Here is an 18,655-nt window from a genome sequence, read left to right as displayed (position 1 = left end):
AAAAGTACTGACCTAAAACATTTTTTGGCTTCTGTATTAAATTAAGAAAAAAGGGAATTTTTATTGAAATTATAAATTATGGATATCAAATAGTAAAGTTAAACATTTTTCTTTTGTTTGTTTACAGAAAATGGACATTGAAAAGGAAGAGGTACAAAATGTTAAAGGACATGATGAGAGGGATTCCTCATGTTATCATCGTGATACTAGAATGGTTTCTACAGATGTTCATACGGTTAGTGAGGAGCAAACAGAGGAGAGACCTAGTTCTAGAAGATTGTCCAGATCACGAAGAGATCCACCAAAGCTTCCAATTGGTCCAATTCAAGAGCATGAATATATTAGTGAGCGACCAGAAATAAATATGGAGAGTGTTCAACTATGTAATAGTGAAGTTAATCAACAAGAACAAGTTAATCGAGTAGTGGCCACAACACAGAATGAAATGATTAAACATGCTTCACCAGGCAACACTCCAGCAACAGAGTCGAATTTAGCACGAGAGACAAAAGAACAGAGTCAACGAGAACCAAGACATCGGCGGTACCACTCAGGTAGCAGGTCTCGATGCAGAGACTATTCCTTCACTCAGTTTGCTGTAGCGGAAGATGATAACATATCAGCTCTGCAGCAAGTCACAAAGGGTGCTGCTGCTGCCATGACCTTGGTTTCAAAGTGGCAGATGTCTTTTGATGACAGTGAAGAAACAGATAATGAGATAGAAGATAATGTTCAAGTGATTTCACCTGAACATAGGTCAATCAAAAGAGATCCATCAGGTACCTCACTTCACAAGAACCTGTCCTCACTCTGTGTTGAAAATGGAAGAGCACATAATAAAAGATCCAATGAGGAAAAAAGAATAGGAAACCAGTTACATTCTAGTAGAGTAAAAGCAAAAGAAGCAGAAGAAATGAAAGTTCAAGAAAACAAACTTTTATCTTCACAAACAGACCAGCCAAGACAGGAATTGGAGGTTTGTAAACCAAAAGAAAGAAGGCCAGTAAGCAGACAGTTGTCTCAACAACCAGCAAATCAGTCAAAACAGGAATCTAATATTTGTGAATTACAAGAAGGAAGGAGAACAATACAACGTTCTCTCTCTCATCCAAATAAACTTCCTCCAGATATTCCTACTGATGGAATAAACTCTAGAATTGATAACATTAAGCAGTATGTAAGTTTAGGAGGTCTTCCTTTTCCTGGATCTGTTCCTGTGGGCCTACCCCGAGTATGGAGTTGCCCTTCATTTTGCTTCCACATTCGCTCTAACCTACAGCCACCCTTAAAGCAACAAGCCTCATTTGACAAGAATGTCTATGAAGTTGATGTTATGAGGAATGTAGCTGCAAAACAGTCACCTGAACAAAGTGATCATGAAAACAATGGAGAAAGAAGGGCTTCACTACCATTTATTTGTCTTAATTCTCATGAAAAAGAAAACAGATTTGATATAGTTGAACTAGAACCTGTTAGTAAAGAGAAGAAAATTGGAAGTATGGGAGAAAAAGGAATAGATGTGACTCCTAACTGCAATGGGAAAAAGGAAACTCAAATATTAGATTTCATACAAGATATAAAAAGAGAAGGCAAGAGTTTAAAAGATGTTGATGGATCCAACAAAGAAAATTCTAAATTTATTCAGAAATCAAACATTCCTCCTTCCAAGGGAATCCTTAAGAAAAAAAAAGTAGAATGTTTTTCTTCCCAAGATAACTGTAAAGAAGAAAATTCTTCAGCAAAAAAGACATTCCAAGTACCAGTAGAAAAATCACCTGAAAATTTCAAGAAAATGCAGATAGCATTGCAAAATAAACTTGAACTAGAGACATTAGACAATGATCAAGGGAGAGGGCAAGTGGAGGAGCCATCTGTTTACTTTGATGCCCCTTTACCAAAAGAAGACGACTATTTTCATAACTTGCAAATTACTGAAAACAAAATTTTAATCAAAGAAAAAACATGTAAGATCTCAAGGGGAAAGATTGTTCAAGCTCCATCAAGGGAAGAAACTGAAGAAGAAATTTCCAAAGAAGAATTTGGTACTCCACCTAAAGAAGATCAAATCCAGCTCTTTGCAATACCACGGAAAAAGATTTCAGTAATTAGTCTGAATGAACTGCCAGAGGCTTTTCGACTGCTTGGAATTAAAAGTTCTGGTGCCAGTACTTCTAATAGTATGAGCAGAGGTACCTCTCCTCCTCCAGATGCTAGTAATGAGTTGGAAAAAATTCATAGTTCTCATGGAGGAAAAAGTAAACCCCTACCTGCATCAAGACAGAGTTGTGAAGCTCTACATGAGGTTGTAAAAACAGAGCATTCTGGGAAAGAACCACAAAAAGAAATAGAAATTTTACAAAAACAATGCACAAATCAGTTGGCATTGGTGGACAGTAAGAAGATTGGTCACAACCATTACTGTAGTCAAATGTCTTCTTGCAGAGAAAGCACAAATGGGTTAAGTAGCCAGGAAAAGCTTACTTATATGGGTGGCTCACAAGAAAACCAACCTTCTCGTATTCCTGTTCGCCTGCTTGAGCCACAGAAAGAAAGTATGGAATCAGGAGGTCCTCAGTCTTCACTCCAGACTCATCAGAGATTTCTAGATGTTAGTAGGGAACAAAGACGACCTAGGTCAATGATTGAAGTTGGTGTAAGGTGTATGTCCAATGATGGAGTCAAGAGCTATCATCCCTCCAAACATGCAGCAGTAAGTCCAGAAGATTTAGCTTATACTAATCTAGTGTCTGATAGAAGCTCAAAAGGTGCACAAAAAGACAGAAGATCTCAGTCTTACAAAGAGGGACTCTCCAGTGAGGATATAAGATGTGAGAAGATAACTGAATATGATGAGGTAACTCAGTTTAAGATTTCTGATCACCAGCATACAGATGAAGAAAGCCACGCTTTTAGAAGACACAGACAAATCTTGTGTGATAAAGATGAAACTGAACAGAATTTGAAGTTCCAACGAAGACGACAACGTCCAGTCACAATTTGTGAAGAATCTCGCATTCCAGTACCAAAAAGTCGACAAACATCTTTAGACCCTAACACCCACGTTTATGAGAACTGCCTTTCTTCTGAAAAGACAGCATCGGGTAGTTACCAAAACTCAACCAAGCTTATACATAGCCATACTGACAGATTATTACAGCAGTCACCTCAAAAACCTGTTGTTCAGGGTGTTATTACTCGTAGTCCTAGGCCTCCACCAGGAGATCCTCCCCCAAACAACTGCATACCAGCAAGGTTAGTAGTCCCAGTCTAATTTATATTTTTTAGAGCTTTTAAAGGCTGAGGTATGTTTTTAGCTCCAATAAAACCACCCTGAAGATAAATTTACACTATCTGAAAATTGTTGATAATTATAAGTATCAGAACTGTTGAAAAAAACAACAGTGTGAATGAAGACCAAATTTTTCATCTCTCAAATTTAATGCATAAAACCATAAGGTCTTTTGAATGATATACTGTAAATATTTATATGTAATGTTAAAACTGGTTTTCCATTCATCTTTTACATTACCTGTTAACATGTATAATTTGCAAGGCTCAACAAGCCTTGATCTTCCTAAATCATAATTTTATTGCTCTTTTACTTTACTGCCAGACGACGTAGGTATCGGCCACTTTCACCTAGTGACTTTGTAATGACCGGAAGTAATTCTTCTCATGGAAATTCCCCTGAATGAGATGGATGATGTCAGTTATGGAATGAAAGAAAAAATAAAAAAAAACAACAGCTAGCTTGGTATTAATATATTTTATTAAGGTGGCTGAGACATAACAATTACTACTGCTGTTTTTGTGGAAAAACATTAAGAAGGATGCACAAGGTCTTCTACACATAAAGAAACAATTTCTCTACTTATTTATTTTTAACTTGGACATATCTAGTCATGACGTTGTTTAGGAAGTCTTGTTATTTTCTCAAAAGCAAAAAAAAACAAAACATTTTTCTCTAAATCATTCTAGTCTTTTCATATATTTGGGTCACTTAAATTTGGATATTGTTTTGACAGAAATGTTACTCACTGTGATTTATGTAAATTAGCTTTTAAATATACATTGCATTTATTTTTTTGTTACCAAGAGAATTGGTTCAGATCAATGTAATGTAAGCTTTAAAAAAAGTGGTACTTTTCTTAGTCCTTTGTAGCTACCAGATGTTTGACAATATTAGTAACTGCTTGAATGAAAAATCTGTTAGGCATCTTGTATGTAATTTAAGTATCTATGTCACATGGAGTACATATTTGTATAGCTAGTAATATCTTTTTCTGAGCTACTTCAACTTCAGAATTGTGTTTTATTATATATAAACTTCATTGTGTTGTGTTTGTTTATTTATCTAAGATTGGTAGTTGAACAATAATAATACAGGAGTTGCTGCATAATTAAATGTAACTGTTGACATTTTTTGTAATGACAACTTCATTAGGGTTTGGATGTGTTTGGGAATTTTTTGTAGCCAAACACAGCTTGTTTACAGAGACTGTTTATTATTCAGAAAACAACTTTAAAATATAAGCAATAAGGATTCCTTGTCTGTCAGCAGACTGAATTTTAAGTCTTTCTTTGAAATATTGGAATTTTTATAGTAGTCAGTGAATAGCTCTAGTCGTAATGGCTACCAACCTTTCAAAGCTACATACTAATATTTATTGGTTCTCTCACCATATTCTTGGCTAAATAAAGTTGAATCTAGTCAAAAATAAAGGACAGTTTTTGTCCAGAAATTAAGGCAGATAAAAGGCATATTTAGAAAAGAGAACAAAAAGAACAATAACTTACATCCGCTAAAGCCAAATATAAGTAAATACTCAGTGTTGTATATAAAATGGTGCTTTGTTTAGTGAAATTTATTAGTTTGTATATTTAGTAGTTTCCTTGTTTAAAAGATTAGTTTATGAACATTAAAGATCAGCATGTTGTTTTTGTGATACATTTCAATTCACTGGTGACTATAAGGTTAATCATATATATTTGTGCCTGAATTACTCTCAGATTGTAGTTTAAGAAGAAATGTTTGAAACCTATTGTATTTCAGGTCAAATGTGAATAAGTATTTAGGCTTTTATTTGTTTATGTATGTAGTCGCAAACAGTCAAATATAATAGAAAAATTAAAAAACTGATTACATTAACGTACATTGAAAGCTTTTAAAAATTTAAGGTGGTAAATTTTCCGGAAGCTAATTTTTTTTGTTAAAACTACTGCTTTTATATGCTTCTCATAGTGATGCTTAAGTATTTGGTACTAGACAGGTACATTCATAGAAGATGGGTGAGTCTGTTTGGAGGGATGTTTTTACAGGATTTTGATTTGTCTTATAGCAAAAATTACTGAAAGTAGCAGACTTTTAAACTCGAGTGTAAATAAGTACTGGTGTGCATATTTCAGTATTAAAAAGAACTGTACAAGCAGGGAGACTCTTCAAAATACAAATATGTACAGCACTACTTCTTGTTAGTTAATAGATACATATCCTGTCACACTTAATTTAACTTTTGACTGATATATTAAGTCTAATATTCCTTAAAAGATGTGCAGATAAGCATGTGCTGCAAATATTTTGTATATAGTAATAATACTGAGAGGTTGGTGAGCTATTGATCCATTTTCTTTGCAGAACTTGCTCATCAAAAGACAGAGGTTTAATAACTTAGCACTGAAACAAAGTAAAAGATACTGTCCTGGTCATTTACTCAACAGTTTGGCTTATTAAAATCCTTCAACAATTAGATGGTTTCATATATAGTTAAAGCACCATTTCTATCTTCACATTTTATTGAGGTTTTTAGTTAAAGAAGATTCTAATAGTAAAGAAAGTGATAACTTCCTAGAGGTAATCTTTTTTAAAAGTATGTTTCCAGTCAAATTGTCTCCAGAAAATCCTTATGCAGGTTTTACCTGTTAGCTAGGGGCATGTATTGGATAAATACTGTTGGCTTTACATAATAAAACAAGGCTTGTTCCTTCTTACACTGAAATGTTCACTTTTTATGAATTGCAAATTTTGCAAATGCTCAAATATCATTACCCTAAGGAAGATATATGAGAGAACATTTCTTGGTAAGTGATGTGAAATCAGGATTTTTGTGTAGAATTTAAGAAGCTGTTAATATTTCAAAATCGTGTTGTTTTAAATGTGACAAAATTGGAAGGTTACTTAAATTCTCTCAGCTTTTCGTCAGTAAAATGTGCTTCATTTTGAAAACTATTATGTCCAAATATTTATTTTTATTTTTTCATTTTTTTTAGTTTGTACATAGTTTAAAAAGCTAGGAATTGAACTTAAACCTCCTGTAACAAAGTTTTAATAATACTTAGATTAAGTATAGTTTGATGAAAAGTGAGTTTTTGTTGTAAATGCTGATCATTAAATAAAACATTTTGTGTGCCAGGGAACTCATTTTTATTTTTCCATAGAAAAAGGAAAACACAAAACAGTAAACTCACAAATTTATCACTCACATACACTTGACACTTCAGAAGTTAGTTTTGTTTCTTTTGTGATACTTATAAATTAGTCCAGAATTCTAATAACATTTACTGGAGATCAAGAATGCCTATTTACTACTGATGTGGCTATTTTTAAGAAGCACTGACAAATACTTCAGCTATTCACAATCCAGAACCCTTGAAAAACAAGTGGAACTTGAAATGTTACTCTTGTGCTCATGTCACAAATATATTGTAAAATAAATATGACGTCTCCAATCAGAGCTCATCAAAGTGGATTTCCTGGTGGCAAATCTCCAAAACCTTGGAGGGGTGGGGCTAGGGGAAGAAAGAAAAGGAAAACAAATAGGAAAGAGAGGGGTGATTGAGAACAAGGTTAATAATACTGAAGAGAAAGGGGGCATAGGTAAAATAAAATCAATAGTATTAGATTTGGAAAAACGTTGAAAGAGGGGAAAACTGTGCCAGAATTTTTGCCATGGTCTAAAATTTTTTAACAGACCCCAATAAGTATGTTTATATGAAAATTAGATGTGTTAACTCTTGGTTGTTTTTGTTAATTTACTCATGTTTGATGGCCAGATGTTTTATCACACTATCCAGACTTTCTCAAAATTATATATTACATCAAGTAACACTAGAACAATAAAATGAGAATGTTGCATCTGAGTAAATAATAAGAACTGAGAATAATAAAAAAAATAGTTTGCTAGCTGTCCAAAAAATTTGGAAAATATCATGTGCTCATTAAAAAAAACATTTGCCACTTGCAAAGTAAATCTGATTTTGTAGAGGAGATTACTGTTTTTTGAAGAAGCTATTAAATAAAGTTAAAATGAAATTATGTTTTGATGGCAGTGTGATGGATCATTGGTTTGCAATCCCTGGTTTTGTTGACCAAGTGCAGGACTAAAGGGAAAATTCAGCCAGTCTGAAGGGCAGTTAAAAAAAAAAAACTTCTGAAGCATATTGTATTACAATGTAATTTAAAAGAATAGTAAAAAGTTAATATTGTACAAAGTGATTTGTGAATTTTTAACTGTGGAACTAGCTGATAGTCAGCTGAAAAAAGGTTGGGAATCATTTGTGTAGATCAAAAGCATTCTACCTTGCTAAAATATGCATAAAACTATAATGCATACTCCTCTATGAAGCATAAGACTAGAGGGAAGGCAGCTAGTCATCACCATCCACTGCCAACGAATAGTGGGATTGACCATAACAGTATAAAGCCCCCACAGCTGAAAGGGCGAGCATGTTTTTTTGTGACAGGAATTCGAACCCACAACCCTTAGACTACGAGTTGAGCACCCTAATCACCCAGCCATGCCGGGTCAATTGTCATAATAATGTTGCCCTTCACCAATAAAAGGGCAACAAAACCTCCATGTGCTGTAATCCCAGTCAGAACTAATGTAATTGTATACTCATTCTTGATGAAACGTTTGAAGTGGGAGATGGTGCAGAGAGAGAGATATATGTCTGAAATAGGTGTTAGAGGTTTATATATTCATTATTTTCATTACAGAAAGAGTTTAGCAAAGGAATTAAGAAAATTATGTGTCTTTGGTAATGTGTTGAAACAGGCAGAATGTTAGAATATGTAATGTGGATGTGGCTTTACACCTTGCTGCTTGGTCCAATACATATGATATATATACACACACACACACACATAATGACAAGATCAGAATATCTCAGACTGTTTTGGAGTAACCAACCTATCATGACAAAAAGTTTTGCAAAAAAAAAGAAAAGGTAGAGATAGAAGGGTGGAAAAAGGGATTACAAGGCATGTTTCAATGGAGCCAATTGAAATGGATGTGTGCCTGACCAAGAGGGATCACGGCTAACAAAAGAGCAAGAATCATCAAAAGTGAGACATCCTCTCAAACAACTAGAAAATGAGTGAGAAATGCCTTATACACCAAGATTGCCACAACATGAAGATGCAAGGGAAGTGGCTGAGCCTAGTCTGCATAGAAAATGTGAAAAACTCCCTGGTGGACAAAATATTGAGATTAAGTCATAATGGATGCAGAAAGTTCTACATGCCATGTCAGCCAAGATGCCTTCTGAAGAAGAATGAAAGTAGTAATTGCCAAATCCTTTCATAACAGAGCCAGACAGCCCTGTGGAAGAAGGGACAATGAACATAAGGAATTGAACAAGGAACAGGAGAGAGTTAGCTTGCCATGTTTCCTGAAAATGGGTAACTAACAGAAATATACATGGAATAGTATTTGGGAAACAAAGTAAAATTTATGGAGAACAACCTAAACCGAAGATTCCTAGGAATCTAGAATACCCCAAGAGAAGTGATCTGAAAGATAAGACATGAGTCATGGATATGAGAAGAAGGAATGTGGATATTGAAAAGGAATAACTCAATAAATGACACTCCAAAATATAAGGAAATTAAGTCAAAATAGAGATAGTAGAGGATGGGATAGAAGCCAAAGTGCAGATAAAGAAAAATAAGTGTCACCATTAAGACCACTGTAGTCGTGATGAACAGCTGCAGTGAGGAAAGGAAGAGCAAACAGACTAAAGAATAGAGGAAAGGAAGACAAAGCATGGACATATCTAGAAAGAAAAAGGAAGAGGAGCTTCTCAAGCACGCAGAAAAATACACAAAGACAGAGGTTTGAAAATTATAAAGGTGTCACGAGCTGAGTCCTAAGTAAATGAGACACGAAGATGAGTAGGACAAGAAAGATGAGGAAGAATTTGGATTTGAGATAGGTTCACAAAATAAAAACTATAGTTATAAAGATTACAGGTAAAAGAGAATAACACATGTTTTATGAGCATAACAAACAGTAAAAAAGGTACCTGGTCCTCACAATGGAGAGAAGACAATCAAAGGTTGGAGGAGGAAGAACTGTCTAAAGTTGTTCATAGGCGAGGCAGGCACCACAGAGGGGAATGAAAACCATTGACAAGGAACTTGAACTGGAAAAAAAGTAAGTAAAATGGAAACAACCATTTGATGCACAACAGCAAGAACATCATGAAATAACTTCTTGCTACAACTCCACAATATTGTAGTTATTCAAATTATCCATGAAATCGATATTACCTTGCTGCAAAATGAAATTGAAAACATACCGTATGCAAGTATGTGCTCTTCTAAGTGTTTTAAAGAAATGATTGAACGTAAGTTTCATGAATAGATATGGTATCTACAGTCGTTGTTGAGTGGGTTGGAGAAAATGCCTGAAAAGGAACGAATGAGTATCAAGTTTATTATTTCTGTTTTATTATTTTAAAACATTTTTGGCATGCGTTTTTGAAAGTAGTATGAAGTCGAAATTTAGTGGCTAGAGAAAACAAAATTATACAAAAAGTTATTTGTGCTCTTCCCACCACGGATATCAAAACCCAGTTTCTAGCGTTGCGAGGTCGTACACATACGGCTGTGACACTGGGGGAAATATAAATTTATTAATCTTTAATAAAGTTGTTGGCTGAAAACAATAAAAAACTCGTATTTTCCGCAGTAACAATTAATTTAGACATGAGAAATACTAAACAAACTTTCCTGAAAAAACATGCAAAATTTTGTTTGAGATATTGATATAATTATAATGTATGTGTAAGTAATATGTTACATTGATAGGCGTGTATAAGCCGACATAAGCTGTACAAATTCGAAACATAACAGAATTGTAAGTTAATTTTCTAATATTTTTAAGACATTCAGCGCATATCTCGAAACAAATCAAACTAATTTCATATTGTTTTATCAGTTATAGCACCTCGCTAGTGCAGCTGTAAGTCTACGGATTTACAACGCTAAAATCAGGAGTTCGATATTGCATCCTACATAGGATTATCTATGTTCTTGAATGCTAATGTATGAAAATGAAGAATACTATACGAGGAAAGGACAAATATTATTTGCAATCATATTATGGTAGTGCTTACCAGTATTAATTTTGATAACGTGGAACATTTATTAATTATTATTATTAATTATGTCCCAAGGTTGAACACTTGCACGTCTTCTACAGAGTCTGTGTTACAGCAAGACTGGTTGTTCAAAAACGGGACTCTTTCTTCGAAATCTGGCTACGTTACTAGTGAACAACACCCACCGTGAACTCTTGACAATCACCTTTATTACGCAAATATGACCCCATAGTATCGAGAGTGATTTATTTATTTAGTTCAGTGATGGGACGCTTACAATGGCCTTGCAGGTCCATTATTTTGACACATTGAATTTTACATATTGGAGTGATAAAAAACGTAGCACGACCAGCCATCCTATTTTCTGGATTCTTGTCTCAAGACCTGTTTAATACATTAATTATTTGTTGATGTCTCAGAAAGCTTTTTCTTTGAACAAAGTATAGGCTATTTTTGAAATTAATGAATTAATCTTAAAATTCCAACATATCATGCCCCTCTTCCCAAAAGTAGCAAAGCAGTATGGCTGTGGACTTATAACGCTAGAAACTGTTTCGATACTCGATACTTGTTCTTAATTACAAACAAACAAACCACACATCTTACAGAAAATTAAAATATAGTTTCCAGCCCCAGTTATTGAAAAAACACGTTGCAATAAGTGGAGACTCTCAAATATCTTTTCCCTGTAGACCCCTAGTGTCATATTTTTATGTTTCCATGAGCAAATACCAGTATTTGTTTCAGATAAAATCGTGTGGATCTGCGTAAGAAGGCAAGTTTAAAGGAGATCATTAAGTACTGTTTATCATTTTACTTAGAACATACTACGTTCTCTATGTGCTAAGTTTTTTGTTAGTTTAGCAGTCTAAGCTGTTATTTTAAAACCAAAAGGTGATAGTCTAAAATGCTTTAATGTTTTTAAATTTGCAACATTATGTCAAAACTGTGTACAGTGAAATTGAGGTACTTCCCATCTCTTAAAAATAAAATGTTTGACATATTCAGTATTGAAAATAGCACAGAAATAACGTTTTCCTACATAAAGCAGACTCCACGTTGAGTTGATAAACGTGACTTCATAACATGATTTTTGTATATTAATATTTCGAATTTTAAAACATTGAGCTATTTTAATTAAGGGTTTTTTTTTTTACATTAACTTGATTTAACATTTTACACTGTTTCCATATATAAAAACTTATTAAAAGACGTAGTTTTAAGTTTAAATGCACTTCATTGACATTATATTTTAGATTTAATCACAATCACATATCTCAGAATAAAATAATCAAATATTTATAGTTTAAGTATGCAGAGTTAAAAGCTAATTACATTAAGTAATAAAATAATTACTGTGGCAATATCTTATCAAGAAAAGACCATTACTTATGGAAAACAATAGAAACAATTCACAAAATAAGAAATAATATAACTATGTGTAGAAAACAAAAAGAATGACCATTTTTATGTGACAAGGTATTTATTATCAGATACGATTTTAACCCAAAGCCCATGAATGCTCTGAAACATCTTTCCCATTTTGGCTTTTGGCATTAAACTAAAGACTAAGGGCTATATGCAGAACACATCTCTACTAATATTACAACTCAAAATTAGAGAAACAAGAACGTCTATTGGTCATGATGCCTTTCTTGCAAGATAATTTCACAAAATATCAGGCAAGGTCAAAAATGGTCTTCAAGGCACAGTTTCTTAAAAAAATATATGTTGCTTTAATTTATTCAGGAGTTGTAAGATTGGTGCATAATCCTAACTTTTCCAACAACAATAAGTATGCCATAAAAATGGCAACTTTGCTGACCATTGGTATAGAAAATGTGCAAGCAGTGTTTTGATATATGCCAGTTTTAGGTTAGTCATGAAAGAGGGAGTTCTTTGAATTACCAACTGATTAGATTTTAGAGCACCATACACCTTACCAAGTCATTGTGATATTATTAAGTACCTGTGCAAAATATAAGACTTATTGACATCAGCATTATTTGATGCACTATGGCTACAAGAATATTGTTTAAAGAAGAACAAGACAAATTGTTGGAATAGATAGAAATTATGTTATACTATTCATCAGAGAAACAATGAAGGACAAGGCTGGAGCTTTAACTGTTTAAATGTACAGAAATAATAGTTATGAAGTAGACATGAATGTGTTGCCAAAGAGGAAAGAAAAGATAATATAATAATAATTGTAAACACACTGACTGGGAGCTCCAGGAAGATAATGATGAAGAGGACAGTTATTTCAAAATGAAGTATGACAGTAATGAATCTGATATTAAAGCACAACCTCCAGAACAAAATTCTCTCTTCAAGGCAGTTTGAACTTTGATATGCTTAGATTTATAATACCTCAAACTTTAATAATTGTATATTATAAACAGATAGTTGTAAGAATAGATAATAGTTACTTATTTTTTTAAGTAATAAAAAAAAGTACCTTACATCCATCCCTTCATTATATGAGAAGTTTGTTCATAATATTTATGCATTTCAGAAAGTCTTTAAACTAATAGCAGTAGTAGTAAAAGTTCAGATGAGTATTTTAAAATAGAGGGCTCTAGTTTTGTTTTAATTCATTGTTTTTTTGGATGATGAGATCTGACCTAGATGAACAGAATGAGCTTCTGTTATCTTTTACCCTTCAATACTTAAATATCTAATATGTATTAAATTAATGTTTTCCAAATTTTAGAAAAGTTTTAGTCATGAAAATTAACTAGATTTCATTTGAAGTGGAAATATTATAATGTTGTAAACTTTCATTGCTGTAACATTTTATATGAAATATATGAAAAGAGAATGTTTTAGCTTAATATTTATGTTTGTTTTTATACATAATTTTAAAATTTATGTTTTTTATACCATCAATACTAGGTGTGATGCATAAAATGTCTACAAGAAATCAGCAAAATGAGAATATCTAAAGAATTTTATATAATAGTAAACTAGTTGCTCAACATGGATCTGAAGGAAGATGTAAGTCATGATGTCAAACCAACAATTAAGAATGGACTCGGTAAGAGTCCTAATTTTGTAGAAGAAATTATAGAAAATGGGTTTAAATGCTCCAGCAAATTTGAATTGCAGGAAGTTCATTCTTCAGGTATGAAACTTACTTCCAATGGACAGGATCAACTTGTAAATGTATGTAACAATAAATCTTTGTTGAACACTTCCTTACCAGCTTATAAAACAGAAGTATTTACTCAAGAACTCAGGGACTTAGAAAAGGCTCAAAGTCAAGCTGTTCAAAAGATAAAATCTATATATGAAGATATTTTTGGGTCAACCCCATCTGAAAGATCTGATTACAATATAAAATATTTTGTTTGTCATAAAGAAGTTCAGACTGAAAATGGCTGTGAATCTTCAAAAGCACCTATTATTGTAGAATTTCAGACAGGAGTAAATACAATTTCAACAAATGATAAACAACCTACTTCAGAATTTCTGAATAATCCAAGTTCAGAAGACAACTTTGCCTTAAATGAGTATGACATTTCTTCCTTCAACTTCCCTCTTGAGTGGTATAAAGCATTAGAGAGCAATGAATGTGAAAAAAATGAATCCTTGCAAACTACTTGTCAGTCAGCACATGAACAGCAAACTACACATTATCTGAATTTCCAAAATTTTCCAGTTTCTAGGTTTTCCATATTTAAACATCAACTGCATTCAAGCAGGCCTTGTCATCATCATTTTAGTTATCAAAAATACCATCATAATAATGTGAAAACAAACATTTCAAAATTGTCAAATCTAGATAAGAGGATTCAGATGTATAGAACAGACACCAGTAATATACAAGAACTTAGACATATGCCACTCAAAACCAAACATAAAAAACATAATTATACTTACAAGACAACACTGAAACCTGAAAATCTTTGGACAAAGAAGATTACAATTCCTCAACCATTTAATTTGACTTTAGATGAGAAACATGGAGTGAGGATTTCAAATTTAAGTGAAGAAAAAATTTCTCATGGAAAGGTAAAGCAAGAACCAAGAAAATTATTTCATGCTAATCCAGTTCCACTTCATACTTATCTCCCACTTTATGAAAAAATGGTTGAAAAATATAAAAAAAAATCTCAAGAAAGAAAACTTAATGTTGCAGAAAAATTAAAAGCAGTAGTGAAGCCATTAAAGTTTTTGCAACAGTGTAAAAGGTGTTCTATATGTAAGTCAGCTCCGGATCTGTTGGAAACTAATTCTGGGTTTAGAGCAAATCCTCCCCCTCTACATATATTGGGTGAAAAAATTGATCTGAAAATGAAAGCAGAAGAGGAACTGAGGAAAATAAGGATCAAGCTAAGAGCAGAAGAGATGATAAAAAATTCCACATTGCCTTTTAGTTCAAAGAAGTTTCAGTTTACAAGGACAGTCTCTTGCATGAGCTTGCCTGCATGCAAACAAACTGATGACTTTACTGATAAATCTAAGTGCAGTAATAAAGTTAAAAGTAAATCAGCCAGTCAAGTTAAATCAAGTAATGTAGCTTTCAGTAGTAGACCAAAACAAACCATTCACACATCGAGATATACAGTGTGTCAGCCATTTCATCTTCATTCCATTGACATGCCATCAAGAATGAATAGGGTTCATGAGGACATAAAAAAAGATGAGAAGATCCTTAAAGAAACCAGATGGCCTTTTAAAAACCCACGATTACCTGTTTCACCAACATGTCTGCCACAATTTTCTGTACCAGCACCAATAAAAATGACTGCTGCAGCCACTTTAAGACAACAGCAGATAAGGTAAATATATACATTTGACCTGGAGGTGTGGCATCTTTTTAATTGAAGAACTTATAACTCATGAATTTATGTATATAAGAAGTAGTTATCAAACATTTCAGTTATGTCTGCTTTCCCTTTGCCAATGATACATAATGGCCCTCCATCACAAACAAGTACATAATACAGTAAAAAAAAATTAATATACAATTTATTACTAAATATCACTAATTGTAGTACTCAACAGGTTTAAACAGACACACATGTAAGTATAACATAACTTTCTGAATTTTGTTCTGTAAACATTTTTATGCACACTAAGAATACATACAGTACCCCCTAGTTTAAAAAGTACTGAAGAAAAGAAAGTAATTTTTTTAACACTTATTACTTTCATTTGAGACATGGATTATTTATAAATATCCAGATGTATGGTGTATAAACCTGTATTTGTTGGGTCAGACTGTTAGATATTTCAAAACTTATGATTAAAATATGCATGAAAAATGAGTTTCAGGACAGTTCAGTTTCTACAGCATGTATATATTAGGTTGAGGAATAATTCATGAGCATTTTTAAATAATTTCATTCAAGCATTACATGCAAGACTATACAATACTTCAATGCATGAACACATTACACCCAAAACATTTATTATGATACTTTATTTCATATAATACCTAGGTATATAGTATGCATTGTTTTAAACGAAATTGCAAGAAATTAAATGCGAAAAGCAGATGGTGTCGAAAATGCTCGATTTTGTCCACTTGACATTCCATTTAATGAGCTGAAAATGAAAGCAAAAAATTAAAGACATATGAAAATCAAACACACCATCTATTAGAGCAAAAAATTATCTACCAAATGGCATGAAATATTTTGCGAAAGCGTTTCATTTATGAATATATTTTGTTAACTTGAAAAAACGCTCACGAATTATTCCTCAACCCAATAGTTTTATTGTATGTGTTGTGTAAGTTTTTGTTGTCTAGAATATCTGATTATTTAGTAGTCTTTATCTCCCCCTGTTTTTTTAATAGTTGTGCAGCTTGTAACATCTTATTAATCCAATGTTGCATGAAATTTATACATTTGTAGGAACTAGTAATTAGCCTACTAAATGAGTGTGTATGTTCACTAAAATGGTGGTTAGTAAATGTATTTCATTTGTGTATAAATGTTGAAAACCTTTTAGAATAATTTACAGTTTTCACTGAGAAATGTATGTTATAAATAGATGAATTGTGAAATTATTATGTGATAAACAAGACGAAAATTTGAATAACTGAACATGCAGTATTTGATTCATCAACTTCTGTTGTAAAAAACAATTACAAATTATTTTGTCTGTTACATGACAAAGCTAGAAAAGTAATACCAAACACAGGCTTCATTTGAAGTAACCTCATGACTTGGTATGTAAAAGATCTTAATATATATATATATATATATATTCATCTAATACTATATATATATATATATATATATATATATATATAACACAGAGTTGTCCATCTATCTGTTTAGTATCACAAGTTGTGCTGAAGAAGTGGTCAAACTAGTTTTATTGAAATTTGCTAGAAGAACTGAGCTGAAACTCCAGAACCTTAGGTTTGAACTAATATACAGTCTAATGAATGATTTACGAGCTGGATAGTTGTATTTGTTTTAATACCTTAATGCTACAAGTGAAGGCTCAACTGATCAAGGTTGTTGGTTACAAGGTTGAAGCCAAAAACCAAATGAAAGTGACATTTAATGTAGCATAACAGAGGTTCATATTCCATGATTCAAATTATTAGAGTGAAGGAGCTCATGTTCTCATTTGTAGCATTACTTCCAACCTTACAACAGAAAGAAGTAATGATAATAATGAGGTTCATGTTAATTATATAGATTTGGACATTACTTTTATAGAAGGCACAGTGGAGTTGAATATATTTTTGATAAAAGAAGAGAATTTAATATTCCCATTCTTGGTTTATTTACATGTGACAGTGCTACACTGTTTCTTATGTTAAAAGGTATTATTCTATATCAACTAAAATGGTTCTTAATAGTGTGTAATGATTATAATTTTCTCATGGATAATATTATTATTAAAAAGTAAACTAAAAGATAATGGCTATAAAGACAAGCAATTAAAGAAATTCTTAATGTTTTAATAAATACAAAAATATTTTAGAAACTAAACTATTGATTAAGGGAAAATATTAATAGAATAAAAAGGGAGTCAGTTACTTTAACTTATAAGTAGGTAACAGCAACATTTTCAACTAGTTTTATTCAGTATAATCAGGATGGGAAGACTTACTTGTAGCTGTGATTATCTCGGCATTTATGTTATACTTGAATAAATCTTTTGGAAAAAGGGAATAAGTTGGGAGTAAGAATTATACAAGAACTTTTAAGGTATGGTTTATAATTATATTTAATATTTTATAGTTCTAGTTAATATCTTTTTGTTAGGGTGAAGGTTGGGAGTTTAATTAATAGAAATATAGGGGCAGGTTTATTTCTACTTTATGAAATTTAAGGGTAACTGATTTCCCACAACTGGCTATAAACAGTGAAAAGCAGTGTAAGGTGAAACATTGTGAGTGTAAGCACTCAGCTTCATATCCTTATATAGTTTCTATGATTTCCCATGATAACTGACTAGATTGACATCAATGTATGAAGCTGTATCTATCATGACAATAAACTGACAACCTGGAGTGGTATAATTTCAAATACAGACACACACACACACACACATGAATACACTGAAATTAGTTTATAGATAGTAATAAAAATTTATTGTTGGTTATTGTTTAGGGGGAGAAAACAATTATTATTACTTTCTTAGTTGAAATTTCAAAGTGTGAGTTATAAACATTTACTATCAAAGAGATATTTATTTTTTATAAAATATTTTTAGTTAATTAAATTAATCAAGTGACAAACAGTTCATTAGCATCATTGTTCCCAAGATTCAGGGATAATACAAATGTGTTGGTTTTCTTATGAGGAGTATATCTTGTTACATAATAAAACAAATTTTATGAGCTGTTCTATTCCTAAAGAACATTTCCAGTATGTTACTTGTTAAAAATAACAGGCTAAAAATTGTCTTGGTATTAAACAGTAGACAAAAAACAACAATATAAATTTGAAATTTTAATGCCATTATGATGAAAAGTTAACTGGAGAAGGAATTTTAATAATAATTCCAAATTTACTACGTGTATGGGTACAAAATATAGCAAACTTTTAGTAAAATATACAAGTTTATTGTACACAAGATACTTCTGTCTCAGACTAAAAAGTCAGAATTTAAGGTTATGTTAATTTGAAGAATAAAAATACCTTTTTCCATCATACAGATTTTATTTGCATAATCTGTTAAATCTTCAAAATGCACATTAGTAGATTTTTTAGTATACATATGGTATTTACTCTGTTCTACCATGAATTGTTGCTAAATTAGTATAGGTTAAAAAGAGAAGTTAGTAATTGTGACA

At 32.2% G+C, this 18,655-nt stretch overlaps 2 protein-coding genes across 9 annotated transcripts in view; both read left to right on the top strand.

Moving 5' to 3' along the window:
* The window catches only part of LOC143225719 (uncharacterized), a 42,201-nt gene extending 35,787 nt beyond the window's left edge, over window positions 1–6,414 (top strand). For both annotated transcript variants that reach the window (XM_076455615.1, XM_076455617.1), the window contains 2 exons: window positions 128–3,252; window positions 3,614–6,414. In XM_076455615.1, the coding sequence (XP_076311730.1) occupies window positions 128–3,252; window positions 3,614–3,695 (3,207 nt within the window). In that variant the 3' untranslated portion in view covers window positions 3,696–6,414. The remainder of the gene's footprint in view (window positions 1–127; window positions 3,253–3,613) is intronic.
* Window positions 6,415–11,003: 4,589 nt separating this feature from the next.
* LOC143225718 (protein FAM161B-like) overlaps window positions 11,004–18,655 on the top strand; it is a 45,547-nt gene continuing 37,895 nt past the window's right edge. For 2 of the 7 annotated variants that reach the window (XM_076455612.1, XM_076455613.1), the window contains exons 1-2: window positions 11,012–11,158; window positions 13,282–15,170. In XM_076455612.1, coding sequence (XP_076311727.1) covers window positions 13,366–15,170 — 1,805 coding nt within the window. In that variant the 5' untranslated portion in view covers window positions 11,012–11,158; window positions 13,282–13,365. Of the gene's footprint in view, window positions 11,278–13,281; window positions 15,171–18,655 lie in introns of all 7 variants that reach the window. The other 5 variants (XM_076455608.1, XM_076455611.1, XM_076455614.1 and 2 more) reach the window with 4 other exon arrangements.

This window comes from Tachypleus tridentatus, chromosome 9, assembly GCF_004210375.1.
Source record: "Tachypleus tridentatus isolate NWPU-2018 chromosome 9, ASM421037v1, whole genome shotgun sequence".
Taxonomy (NCBI): Eukaryota; Metazoa; Arthropoda; class Merostomata; order Xiphosura; family Limulidae; genus Tachypleus; species Tachypleus tridentatus.
This window is presented reverse-complemented; position numbering and strand designations above follow the sequence as displayed.